This window comes from Suricata suricatta, chromosome 5, assembly GCF_006229205.1.
Source record: "Suricata suricatta isolate VVHF042 chromosome 5, meerkat_22Aug2017_6uvM2_HiC, whole genome shotgun sequence".
In the NCBI taxonomy this organism is placed as follows: domain Eukaryota; kingdom Metazoa; phylum Chordata; class Mammalia; order Carnivora; family Herpestidae; genus Suricata; species Suricata suricatta.
In genome coordinates, this window is record NC_043704.1 from 137,297,108 (window position 1) to 137,311,708 (window position 14,601).

The 14,601-nt window shown below is 41.2% G+C and overlaps 1 protein-coding gene across 1 annotated transcript in view; it reads right to left on the bottom strand.

Annotated features, from left to right (window-relative positions):
- The window catches only part of THRB (thyroid hormone receptor beta), a 378,523-nt gene that overhangs the window by 99,436 nt on the left and 264,486 nt on the right, over positions 1-14,601 (bottom strand). The window contains exon 4 of the mRNA XM_029940360.1: positions 3,336-3,400. Coding sequence (XP_029796220.1) covers positions 3,336-3,357 — 22 coding nt within the window. The 5' untranslated portion in view covers positions 3,358-3,400. The remainder of the gene's footprint in view (positions 1-3,335; positions 3,401-14,601) is intronic.

Below are 14,601 nucleotides of genomic sequence, written 5' to 3' on the forward strand. Positions count from 1 at the left end.
CTTGCCTATGCTCTGAATCATGGTTTTATGCAAAATAGAGCTCATTATAATGCCATAAATGTTAGCAGAATTCCCCTCAGATTACTTAAGAAGCAGTGCTTAATGCTAGATTAATAAAATACCATATTAAGCCACTTTCTGATGGTCTCCATTAAGAATCTGTATTTTTTCAATGAGTGATTTCATATAGTCTAATTTTAAATTAGGCAAAGCAACCAGACTTTGGCAAGACTGGGCTCCACTGTAGCTGATATTAAATAACCCCAGAAAACAAACAAATTTCCATGTGAGTTAATGGAAAAATACACAAATTTATGAAGCATTCTGGCTGGAAGAGACTGCATGCCGACAAGACTTATCTGGAAATGCCGGTCTGCTTGCTTTTAGGAATCAGTTCAATGTTCTTATTCCTATTCACTTAAAGAATGGCTTTATTTTCATAGAGGTGAATTGATTTCCTGTACTGCATAACAGTAATATTGCCTGTTAGTTTTTCAGAGAAGAAAATATGCATGTTTTCCCCTTAACTTATGCTCCTAAAGCAAGGACTTAGCTCTGATGACTTACATACAACTTTACTATGGTCTCTCACAATAAGTAAACTCGTTAGATTTCTTAAAATATAAACACATAGCCTGAGCTCATAGCAAAAAAGAGAGGGGAAAGGGTACTCTTTGATTTCGTCCACAAACAAGGGAGTCTAAAGCAATAATTTTCTCAGCTGAGTCCATTAACATGTACAAAGCATGTATGTATGGAGTAGAATCCTTTTGCAATTAGAACTACTGTTAGTTTCTACACTAGGAAACAAATGCTGGGAAGCAAAAACGCCCTCTTTCACTGGGAGGCACCTGTGGAGTCTGCGAGAAGAGCACCTTGGCTTCTACAAGATCAGCTGAAAAGCTGGCCCAATCTAGAATGGTCCCAGAGTGAGCGTCGATTCCTCACTCTGTCCTGAAGATGAACTGAACTGACCTTGGGGGTTCTGCTCAACAATAAGATGGTCTGGACTACCTGGGAGTCTACACCAAGGGTTTCCAAACTACAGTACTTGGGCCAATGCGGGCCTGCTGCCTGTTTTGTAAATTTCTGTTGAAGCACATCCAGCCCATTTATGTATAGTCTGTGGCCCTTCATGCTACAATGGCGGAACTGAGTAGTCTGCACTGCCAGAGATATTTACTATCTGGATTTGGAAAAAAAAATGTTGAGCCCTGCTCTACCTTGGATGGATGGTCATGTCTGGACTCTCTCTGGAACCAATCTCATTGCAAGGGAAATCCATCAAATTACCCATCTTGATACCAAGTTTTGCCATTTTCATATGTCTCAAAAAGTTATGTTCTTTGAGACCATCTTTGGGGTATTTTTTTTTTAATGTTTATTTAGTTTTGAGAGACAGAGACAGACAGAGCATGAGCAGGGGAGGGGCAGAGAGAGAGGGAAACACAGAATCTGAAGCAGGATCCAGGCTCTGAGCTAGCTGTCAGCACAGAGCCCAATGCAGGGCTCTACCTCCCGAACCCTGAGATCATGACCTGAGCCAGTCAGTCACTTAACCAACTGAGCCACCCAGGAGCCCATATCTTGGGAGCTTTTTAAAATCCTGATGTCCATGCCACCCCAGATTAGTTAAATCAGAAATCTCTAGGTACAGACACAAGACTTAGTATTCTTGTAAAATAGCTGAAGTTGAATGCTTAAATGACTGAGCAATCCAGTCACCCCTGGAGTATTTTTCTAGTGGGCAATTTATCATGGAATATAGAGCCGCTCTTGTCTCACACTTGATCTCACACTATCCTGTATCAGAGGGGGGCGGGCACTTTCCCCAGGTTTTGCAGTGTGGCTACCTGCTGCCTGATATCTACGTGCTCCCACATGCCTGTGCCCGCAAGGATTTATACTTTATTCCTTCTGGTTGAGATTTCCACTCATTGGTAAACACAAAGGAGATAGCTAAGGTTGATGTGTACAATTTCCCACTGATTGACCAGGTTTATGACAGAGCATAGGTGCGATTTAAGTGGGAAAGAATTTTGCCTGGGTTGGAAGTGGAATAAAAATGAGAGTGGGTATGTTTTGATACCTGTTAATGAGGAAAAAAATAGGAAAAGGTGAGATGTAGTTCTGAGGCCCTCACTTGTTACTGGTGTGAATCGTTCTGGTTTGGGCAGGCCATCTTTTTGCTGCACCAGGAGCTCCAGTGTAGGTGGCTCTTAAGGGAGGGCAGTGATGCTGAGAGAGGCCGTGTAAAGGTCATTAGGAGACCTCCAAACTCATAGAAGGCCGAGTGGCAACTTTAATTTCTCAGGTCTACTGGGGAATGGATTCTTGGAGTATTTGTCCTGTATGTTTAGTTTGTCACTAGGTGAGGTGACATGAATGGATTATCAAAGGTCAAGCTGCACCCATGACATTCAGAGGTCTAGGAGTGTCTGCCCCGCTGCCATGGTAACCATAAGACCAGGTATGGGCTTGGTGCTAGGCTGGAAGGCAGATAGCAAAGGTTATAAAACTTGACAGCCCATGGGGCTGATTCTAGGCAGCAGACATACTGACTGGCTCATGGGTCTTTGGTATTTTAATAAGTTAACTGTTAACATTTGTGATTGGGAATATTTCATTTAAAACCTGGATTGCCAACTTCTTTTGGAAAGTTGAAGTCTCCGGGTATTCTGGGCTTCTTCTCTATTGTATGTCAGTGATCACCTGGAGTGGAGGAATGGCTTCCCTGCAGGAAGAACATGGGTACTCCAGTTTTGTTGTTTTCCCTTCCACCCAACCTGTTCCCAGCTTGGTGTCCTCTGCCCGGCCTCTGGGGCCTTTGAGTTTGCAACCTCTGTTCTAGTGTTGCATAAAGAATTCACTCTGTTGGAACTTCCTATTCCTTGGGGGTCATTCTGTCTTTGCTCCGTGATCATTTTTGCCTCATTTACCTGGTGCAATCTAATCATATTCCATTCTGACTCTACTGCTACCTGGAAGGTGCCTGAATTCTAGTCACTAAGTGTGTAGAACCATTTCTTATATTGACCTGAATGAATGTAAAGAATCAACGTATCTCCTGTGCAAGGGTTATCTTAGGATAGCTAAAAACAAGCCTTTTACTCTGAATTATCATTTCTTCACGATAGGTTTCTGCATCTCAGTTTCTGGAGAAGATGAAAGCTTACTGGTAGGGATGTATTCATAAGCTATATCTGCATTTAGCCTTACTTGATGCTTGGGATATAATGTTGCAAAGAGTCTTTGGTTGGTCTTTTAGAAACCCTGTATTTCTCTTCAGGTGGAACAAATGGAGACATGCAAAGAAAATTTTAAAAAAGAGATACCTGTCATACTGTTGGGAGTCATAGGTTAGTAATCATTCTGGACCTTTTTTTCCCACTGACACCTCCTACAAAGAAAAAGACAAGAAAGAATACCACAGGTTATAACCTGGATCTTCCATAACATTTTTGTTTCAAACAATATCATGTGCATTAATTAGCCTGATGCAATTTGTTCCTCTCAACTCACAACTAGGGAAATTGAAGCTGCAGTGGGCTCTGTGATAGGTGTCAATTTACAAGAGTTTTGTTTTTAATCTGCGGGTTCCTTCTATAAATATGTCTTTAACATAATATTTTATTCAAGATCACATGTCTGCTTTTCGATCTCAAGTTTCAAGAACACCACCAGCACACTGACTTGCTGCTTTCCCCAAGAGTGGTGAAGACGTACTAGCATCTTCAGTTGAGATCTTTGCTTCTCAAAATGAGAAGCATCAATCACATGTTTGTGTGGTGGCCTCCAATCCCTGCGTCTGGTTCTCCCTGAGGCCAAGCTGTGCCCCTTTCAAAGGTTTGGTTCCTCAGTCCTTCCAGAGCAAAACAGTCCCTGTGTTTACATAAGCTGGTTCAAGTCAGGTTTCTGTCACTTGCAACCAAGAGTCTTGACTAACACTGATATTAAAATATAACATTAACACACATGTGTCAAACTAATTTTGCACCCTTTGTATGATCTCAAAGATGAAACTATAAAACCTATTATATTCTTGCTATGCCATTACTTAATATCTTTGTTTTCACGACTATATGATCAACTTATCTTAGACAAAGCAGGAAAGAATATCCAATGGAAAAACAGTCTCTTCAACAAATGGTGTGGGGAAAACTGGACAGCAACATGTTCAAGAATGAAACTAAATGGCTTTCTTACACCACACACAAGAATAAATTCAAAATGGAGGAAAGACCTAAATGTGAGACAAGAAACCACCAAAATCTTAGAGGAGAATACAGGCAGCAACCTCTTTGACTTCAGCTGTGGAAACCTCCTACTAGATGCGTTGTTGAAGGTGAGGGAAACAAAAGCAAACATGAACTGTTGGGATTTCATCAAGATCCAAAGCTTCTGCATAGTGAAGGAAACAATCAACAAAACTAAAAGGAAGCCTATGGAATGGGAGAAGATAGTTGCAAATAAAGTATCTGATAAAGGGTTGGTGTCCAAAATCTGTAAAGAATTTATCAAACTCAGCACCCAAAAAAACCCAAATAATCCAGTTACAAAATGGACAAAAGTCACAAATGGACACTTTTCCAAAGAAGATATCCAGATGGCTAACAGACACATGAAAAGATGCTTAACATTATTCATCAGGGAAATACAAATCATAAACCACAATGACATATCACCTTACACAAATTAACAACACAAGAAACAACAGGTCTTGGCAAGGATGCGGAGAAAGGATAACTCTCTTGCACTGTTGGTAGGAATGTAAACTAGTGCAGCCACTCTGGAGAACAGGATGGAAGATCCCCAAAAGACTGTAAATAGAACTAACCTATGATCTAGCAATTGTGTTATTATGTATTTGCCTAAAGGATACAAAAATACAGATTTGAAAGGATACATGCACCTCAATGTTTATAGCAGCATTATCATCAATAGCCAAACTATGGAGAGAGCCCAAATGTCCATTGACTGATGAATGGATAAAGAAAATGTGCACACATACACATACACACACTGGAATATTAAAAAGAATGAAATCTAGGGGCACCTGGGTGGTTCAGTGAATTAAGCATCTGACTCTTGATTTTGGCTCACATCCCTGTTTATCAGATGGAGCTCCACGTTTGGGCTCTGCACTGACAGAATGGAGCCTGCCTAGGATTGTCTCCCCCCCCCCCCCACCCCTCCCTTGCTCATGTTCTCTTTTTCTCTCAAAAATATTTTTTAAACAAATATTTAAACAAAATATTTTTTAAATATTGAATTTTTTTTCTTAAAATGTTTTAAATATTTCAAAAAGATATAACATTTTTAAAGAAAATAATGAAATCTTGCCATTTTCAATGATGTGGATCTTTATCCTAGAATGAATTATGCTAAGTGAAATAAGTCAGAAAGACAAATACCACATGATTTCACTCATGTGGAATTCAAGAAACAAAACAGATAAACATGGGAGGAAGAAACGAGAGAAAGAAACAAACCACAAGAGACTCTTACTGATAGAAAACAAACTGAAGGTTGATGGAGGAGAAGTGGGTGGGGATGGGCTAGACAGGTGTTGGGCACTAAGGAGGACACTTGTGATGAGCACTGGGTGTTGTATGTAAGTGATGAATCACTGAATTCTATTCCTGAAGCCAATATTTCACTGAATGTTAACTAAATATAATTTAAATGAAAAAAGTCTTTATTTTCAAAATATTAATTGAAGAGGCATATGAACTACAGAAAGATATTGTGTGTGAAGTAGAAAGTATCCAGGAACAAGAAAAAAAATTTTATTAAGGCTTTGAAAATATTGTCACCACAAAATTTAGTACTAATTTTCCTATTTAGTACTGTTTTCCTTTAGTATTACCATTACTATAGCATGAATAGTATGCTAGCGTTACTACTTCTATAGTACTTTGGCATATGGTAATGTTTAGAGCTATTTTCCTTTAGTGACCTCTAGAGTTTTATCATGTAATTGCAGGAAAGTCTAAGAACCCTCCAGAATGGGCAGGTGTCTGGGGCCTCCTTTCCTGGCTGCCATATGACACAGCATGGGGTTGGTGGAGTGCTCTGTACTGAGTGGACACATGGAAGGAGGTCCCCCAGAGTCTGGGGCTCACCAGCCAGTCATGGGGTCAAAGGAAAAAAAGTCCAGAGAGCTTAAAAATAAAGCTGCGGGTTTTTATTCATTTGTTTTTGGTCAGGAAGGGAAACAAACTTGGTGAAAGGTCTTAATGAGAAGGTGAGTGAGGAAAAAGGGTCAGGTGGTGCATGTGGGAAAAGGCGTAGCTAATGAAGGACTGGCAAGCAGCTTTCTGTCCAGGATGGGCTGATTTACAGTGTGTATGTCATTCATTAGGCAAGTCCCACCTTTCATGGCAGGGAAGAGTTCACTTAGACTGTGAGGGTCTGTGTCCCAGGGCTTTCAAAATTTGAAGGTCTTCTCACACCAACTGAAGGGGAGAATGGCATTCAGTTTAGTCTCCTAGGTAAGCACTACTCGAATGGAGAACATTCCTTTTACAGGAATCATTCATTTATTCGGTTGGTCAGTCCAGAGGCCTTGATTGAGGGCTAACTCTGCTCAGGCAGTCCCACAGGCTTTGCCCAAAGACAATACCTCAGCCTGTTCACAAGGGGCTTCTAATCCAACACAAAGAGAATGCAAAAGTGGATGCAGGTTTTCCCTTAAGTGTCTCTTCAGAGCAGAATGGGACACAAACGAAGTAGAGGTCACTTCTGGAAGTGAGGCTATCTGAGGGCCAGATAGAATTCCCCTGGAAAGCCATCAAACATGTAAGGAAGAGTTAACACTTATTCTCTTGAAGCTGTTCCAAAAAATAGAAATGGGAGGAAAACTTCCAAACTCGTTCTATGAATCCAGCATTACCTTGATTCCAAAACCAAAGACCTCAGTAAAAAGGAGAACTATAGACCAGTTTCCCTGATGAACATGGATGCAAAAATCCTCAAAAAGATATTAGCCAACCGGATCCAACAATACATTAAAACAATTATTCACCACAACCAAGTGGGATTTATATCTGGGATGCAGGGTGGTTCAATATCTGTAAAATAATCAATGTGATTCATCACATCAGTGAAAGAAAGGACAAGAACCACATGATCCTCTCAATAGATGCAGAGAAAGCATTTGACAAAATACCCTTGATAAAAACCCTTAAAGTAGGGATAGAAGGATCATACGTCAAGATCATAAAAGTCACATATGAAAGACCCAATGCTAATATCATCCTCAATGGGGGGAAAACTGAGCATTTTCTCCCTTAGGTCAGGAAGAAGATAGTGATGTCAACTCTCGCTACTTGTTATTCAACATAGTATTGGAAGTCTTAGCCTCAGCAATCAGACGACACAAAGAAATAAAAGGCATCCAAATCAGCCAGGAGGAGGTCAAACTTTCACTCTTTGCAGATGACATGATACACTAAATGGTGGAAACTTTCGGGTTTTCTAAAGAACTGTTAGAACTGATCCATGAATTCAGCAGAATGCAGGATATGAAATCAATGCACACAAATCAGTCGCATTCCTATACACCAATAATGAAACAACAGAAAGAGAAATTAAGGAATTAATCCCATTTATAATTGCACCAAAAACCATAAAATACCTTAGGAATAAATCTATCCAAAGAGGTGAAAAATCTATAGATTGAGAACTATAGAAAGCTTATGAAAGAAATTGAAGACACACACAAAAAAGGAAAAATATTCCATGCTCCTGGATAGGAAAAAGAAATATTGTTAAAATGTCAATAGCACCTAAAGCAATCTACATATTCAATACAATTCCTATCAAAAGAACACCAGCATTCTTCACAGAGCTAGAACAAAGTATCCTAAGACTTGTATAGAACCAGAAAAGACCCCAATAGCCAAAGCAATCTTGGGGGGGAAAAAAAAAACCAAAGCAGGAGGCATCATGATACCGGACTTGAAGCTGTATTACAAAGTTGTAATCAAGATAGTATGGTACTGGCAAAAAAAACCAGACACTCAATGGAACAGAATAGAGAACCCATAAATGGACCTACACATGTATGGCCAACTAATCTTTGACCAAGCAGTAAAGAATATCCAATGGAATAAACAGTCTCTTCAACAAGTGGTATTGGGAAAACTTGACAGCGACATGCAGAAAAAGGTACCTGGGCCACTTTCTTATACCATACACAAAAATAAACTCAAAATGGATTAAAGACCTAAATGTAAGACCAGGAGGCCAGCAAAATCCTCGAGGAGAAAGCAGGCAACAACCACTTTGACCTTGACTACAGCAACTTCTTATTCAACACTTCTCCAGAGGCAAGGGAAACAAAAGCAAAAATGAACTATTGGGACCTCATCAAAATGAAAAGCATCTGAATGGTGAAGGAAACACTCAGCAAAACTAAAAGGCAACTGACAGAATGGGAGAAGATATTTGCAAATGACATATCAGATAAAGATGGCCAACTAACACAAGAAAAAATGTTCAACATCACTCATCAGAGAAATACAAATCAAAACCACAATGAGATGCCACCTCACATCAGTCAGAATGACTAACATTAAGAACTCAGGCAACAACAGATGTTAGCAAGGATGCAGAGAAAGGGGATCTCTTGTGCACTGTTGGTGGTAATGCAAACTGGTGCAGCCAGTCTAGAACACAGTATGGAGGTTCATCAAAAAATTAAAAACAGAACTAGCCTAACACTCAGCAATTGCACTAGTAGGTATTTATCCAAGGGATACAGGTATGCTGTTTTAAAGGGGCACATGCACCCCAATGTTTATAAGCAGCACTATCAACAATAGCTAACGTATGGAAAGAGCCCAAATGTCTACTGATAGATGAATGGATAAAGATGTGGTAAATACATATATGTATGTACATATATAAATATGGAGTATTACTTGACAATCAAAAAGAATGAAATCTTATCATTTGCAACTACGTGGATGGAACTAGAGGGTATTATGCTAAACGAAATTAGCCAGAGACAGACAAAAATCACATGACTTCATTCATAGGAGGACTTTAATACACAGAATAGATGAACATAAGGGAAGGGAAGCAAAAATAATGTAAAAACAGGGAGGGGGACAAAACATAAGAGACTCTTAAATATAGAGAACAAACAGAGGGTTACTGGAAGGGTTGTAGGAGGGAGGATGGGCTAAATGGGTAAGAGGCATTAAGGAATTTACTCCTGAAGTAATTGTTGTACTATATGCTAACTAATTTGGATGTAAATTTAAAAAATTAAAATAAAAAAGAAGTGAGGTTATCTGGAAAGGTTTCTCAGGGGAGATGACTCTAGACCAGAAGGCTTATCTTCAAGAGGTCTCTACTTGGGTCATGATTTAGTGCTTTATTTTCATACTTGTGCTTGAGGCATAGGAACTACTCTGGGTAACTCTTAAATTATTCAGGTGTAAGTCAGGGAGTGTTACTATCCAGTTTGAGTTTTTCTTAAATACTTATTTTTGAAAGAGAAAGAGAAAGCATGCCTGTATGTGACCTATACATTAGATTTCCCCTTACTTAGGATTATGCTTTTATTTTTTTGATGTTTATTTATTTTGAGAGAGGAAGGGGCAGAGGGACAGAGAGAGAGGGGGACAGAGAATACTAAGCAGGCTCCATGCCATCAGCACAGAGCCCTATGTGGGGCTCAAACTCCTGACCCGTGAGATCATGACCTCTGAGCCAAAACCAAGAATCAAAGGCTTAACTGACTCAGCTATTCGGGTGCCCCTACCCAACATGAATTTTTAAAGCTTCACAGCTACTGAGTCAAAGACCAGTCAGGGGTCTATGGCAGGTGGAGGGGAGAGGTGGCCAGAACTAGGTGGCAGCAGAGGGTGAGGGACTCAAGTAACATTAAGGAAGCAGAAATAATAAGACACTGTGATGAATGTGATATAAACATTTAATACTGAGATAAACACTGGGAATACAAATCGGTTAAGACCAGAGACTCTTGGCTCTCAAGGAATTTACAATCCATTTAACATGCTGGCTGGGAAGGTGGAGTCTACTGGCCAGGAACAGCTAACTTTATAAGTCAGATGTGTGGCGCGCCAAGAGGCAGTATGGAAAATCACTCCGGGCTGTGCCTTCTTCTGCCTACTTCTTCTCAGTCCAATGTCATGTCCCTTAGGTGAAACCTGTTCCCCCTTGGAAGAATGGAAAAGTGGGCATTCACCACCAAAACACTGAAAAATGCATTTATATGTTAAAAAATACAAAGGAAGGAAAAATTGTTACTGGGTTCTCAGAAACTGGAAAGAAAAAGGAATTAAACTTGTAGGAAGTAGGTCCAGGGACTTTGGGAGACATTGGGTTCCATGCAACCCACTGTGAGCTCAAAGCCCATCTTGGGCTGCATGGAGGGAAGCATAGCCTATAGGACAAGCCAGGCCATATTTGGACTGCTACATTTTACGAGACAGCCTCGTGTAGAATATCCAGGCTGATGGAAATCATGTCTTAAGGAAACATTGAAGGGAACCTAGAAAAGGGAGCAGTCACTTGAAGGTTAGGTAAAGGTCTTTGAATATCTGAGAAGCTGTCATGTAGAAAGAGTTAAGTGTGTTAGTGGACAGGATGGCTGGAGAGATGCTGTGGGTGACCTCAGGTGGAAGAAGATGTACATCTCCAAGCAGGTGCACCTTCTCCAGACCTTAGGCTGCATTTTGTTCTCAGGGCAGATTAAGCCTCCCTTGAGAAGACCAGAGTCTTTATCCCATAAAAAAGCAGGTGCCAGTGTGTGATATGGTTTGGGGACATGATAAAGCCCTGTTCCATGTTTCTCCTTAAAATTCTTCTCTAAAGCTTTAGTCCTTTATGTCAGTGGATCTCAACTGTTCTGGGGGGTGGGGTCCAGTGTCCTCAAAGAATATAATGAAAGTTACAGGCCTCACCTCTTGAAAGATAGGTAGAAGAGAATTCAGACCCTTTCTCCCCATAAATCTATAGGTGACATATTAAGCTTTGGCTTCAGGCTTTGATCATTGTTAAAATCAAAAGCTCATGGGGAAAAAAAACTCCACAAATTGATGTAAATACAATCTATTGAATAGAATGAAAAGGAGATGTGCAAGCTATTTTTGGTAAGAGGCAAAGGGAACAGGACCTACAAGCAGTTAGATCTCATTGTGGGTAGAAGAAAAGTTTTGGAGAAGCAAGGCTAGAGGTTAAAGAAGAATCCTCCAACGCAAGATCTGGGGCCGCCATATTTAAGCTGTGAGACACCATTGCAACTCTGGATCATTTGAGATGAATTATGCATGTTGTTTGTCTGGGGGACTTAGGTTATGAACAAGCTGTACCTCAAGGGCAGAAGAGTTGGCCAGAGGGATAAAAGACCTGTTCAGAGGCACTGAGGAGAATGTGACTAATTAACTGTATGAGGAGGACCCACGGTGATATTTGGCTTCACTTTGAAAAATGAGTCAGGATATTTTCTAGGTGGAGAATGAAAAGTATGGCTCATGAACAACCAAGGAACCAAAGGTAGAGCATCTTGTGGCAGGGTACGTGATATGGGATGGGGAGTGGGAAGGATGTGGACAAGCATGAAGCTGCAAATGTCATTTGGGGCCAGATGAAGGGTCCTGAACGGTTTGCTGTGGACTTCAGACTCCATCATTCAAGAAATAGGAAGCTGGAGAAGGTTCTTAAGAGAATGACCCACCCAATTTGAGAAAGATAGCTCTGCTGCAGTGTGGAGGAGTTCTTAGGAGGCTAACCCCTTTGGTGGCGTCTCTTTGTGCAGGATCATTGCTATTTTCCTGTCTTATGTTCAAGCTAGAGTAGGGTCAGAGAGAACATCCGTAACTCTACCTTGTAAAACTCCAGAACATTTTCCCAGACTGCACACCTCTTCATCCTCTTGTGTCCCCCACCCCAAGAAACTACAACATTGAAGGGACTTTTTCAACTTCCTTGAAAAATCTTTCCATATGGACCCAGTGAGTCACTACTTATATAGTCTGTACATAAATTAACATGAAATGCCATATCCACCTCATGTCTTTCCATCAAGGGTACCAGAGTATCATGTATCCTGATGCATCAGAACCATGAGATACACAGGGCTTATCTGCTGACACTTGAATAGGTGCTTCATGGGCAGCCCAAGGAAGCCACGAGTGCCCTGGGGGTGGGCCAGGGTGGGTTGGGGCTAACTTTCATAGGCAAATCTCTCGATTCCATTTAAAAGGTCAGATTTCCAAGTGTTAGGTTATCATAGACTCTTAAGGTGGATCATTAACATCGAGAAGTCTTTCCAAGGAGGACAGACCCACCCTGTCACCTGGCATTGAACAGACATGTATAGTCTACTTTTCCTAAATAAGTTTTAGAGGTCATGGCAATAGGACCAGAGAGCAATGCTTGGGGTGTGTCTTGAAGTTGTGTTTACATGGCAAACAGCTGTTTTTATGAAGTTCAGTTGGTATTGTGGGGCATTAGGCATTGCTGGAGTTTATGAGATGGGGTGAGGGGCTCTGTTGGCACGTTGGCCTTGCCACTGTCCTGTCTGTGGCATCTGGAAACACAGATGCCCTTGAGAGTGGGCTGCACCTCATGCAAAGAGGGTAGTGAGGTGGTGGATCTCCATCGGGTACCTTGTAGCCCCCACTTTGAACATCCTTTCCCTCCTGAAGTTTCCTTATCTATCTCCTAGGGAAGGGTCCATTTCCATCAAAACTTTTTGACTCTGGCATTTGGGAAACATTTTTAAGAACAAGTTCAAGACCAAGTATAGTGGAAAGACTCCAGGACCAGGCATCATCCCAGATGGTTCAGAGTCTCATCTCAGTAGTTGGACATCTCGGACAGGCTCCCCACCTCTGAGTCTCATGTAAAATGCTGTCACAATTCCTACCCTCCAGGGTTATGATGAGGACCAAGGAGATTTGAAAATGCTTTGTAGATTTAAAAGACATCAACATAAGGTATTGGTAGGTTTTGTCATTATCGTAGTCACCATTCTTATGGTCTTATCTCCTGGTCAGGCCCAGTCATCCCTAACACATGGGAAATTGGAGCTATTATCTGGCCTTTACTTCAAGGTACTACGAGGTGGTATAAAGACTCTTAGTAACAAAGAAGTCCACCTCCCTAGACTTTGTCATCACCAAGATAAAAATGGAGGTGAAATTTCTCCTCTCTCCTACCTGCAATTCTCCTCTTTCCAGACTTAATTTTAGCTCTTGGGATTTTTTTCCCTTTCACATTACTTTTCATGTACATTTAAATTCTTTACAGAGAACAACGAAGTTTGGGTACCCAGATGAATTTGTCCCCAGCTCTATAACTTCCTAAATGCAGCCCCAGCTGTCCTTTCCTGAGGTCTTTGCATTTTAATAGTAAGTCTAGTATCCAATGAAGTGAATATATAATGGTCAAATTTATGATTATAGTAATAAAAACTCAAATAGAAGAGAACAGAGGCAAGGTGTATTCAAAATCACACCACACTGTGATCTACCTTTTCCACTTGGTAAGCCAACCTTATTTGGCAGTGTTGTGTAAAAAAAAAAAAAAAATCAGTAAGAAGAAATATTTAAAAAGCCAGCACTGTAGGCTGGGAATGGGCTGGTTAAAAAGGAACACAAGGCTGTGATAGTGATGGGGTAAAATAGAAGCTCACACTTGGGCTGTGGCCCTGATGAGAGTCGGAGGGGTCACCTCAAGGGGCAGAATGCAGGGTCAGATTCCTCTGCTGGATATGGTGGGCAAGTAGGGCCTGACACAGGAGACATCAGCAAACGACTCTTGAAGCAAAGCTATAATTTCCATTGAGATTCTCAGCAGTCGCTGTAAGCGTTTTGCCTTTGGGGAGTGAGACAATACAACCAGGATCTGTGACTGAGCTTAATTTGCTGTGGGTGATTTTTTGTTGTTGTTCTTGGTAAAGTCATTAGCCTCTATTTCCACCCCACCTACTCCTTTTCATTCAAATCCAACAATCTTCTTGTGAGGCTCATTTCTGCCCTTCATTTTAACCTTTGTCCTTGCCGAATCCCTGTCCCCTTCTCTTCCATTCTTTCTCCTCCTCTCTCAGACAAAGTCACCATGCACGGAAAGCATGTGGGCCCTGCCACTTACAACAGAATGACACAGATGTTCGGAGTCAAGAGTCAGTCCTCGGTGTGGGGACAACGTCCTCCACCTCAAAGTGGAATGTGACGCATGATGATATTCTTCCATCCTTGTGTGCTAGGATCTGGGGCCACAGCCCGGGTAGAATCCTGCTTCTGCTTTGAGGACGGGGTTGGCAGTGGTAGGAGTGGGGTTCTTGGGATCAGACTGGGCTTTTAAACAAAAAAGCCCCCCCCACCCCGTGAATCTAAAACCATCTGCTATATTTACTTTATTGTCACCCTGAATGGAACTTGGAGCAATTTGTAACCACATAATGTAGTGATAGAAAAGTCACCAAGAAAAAACCAGCCAGCTGAAGTTTTATGAAGCTGGTCTCTTAAGAGGAGGCAGATGGGTGGTTTGAGGCAGCGTCTGACAGCGCAGGAGAAACGACTTCAACGGAGGCGCTGTTGGCCAAAACAAGCCGTTAAA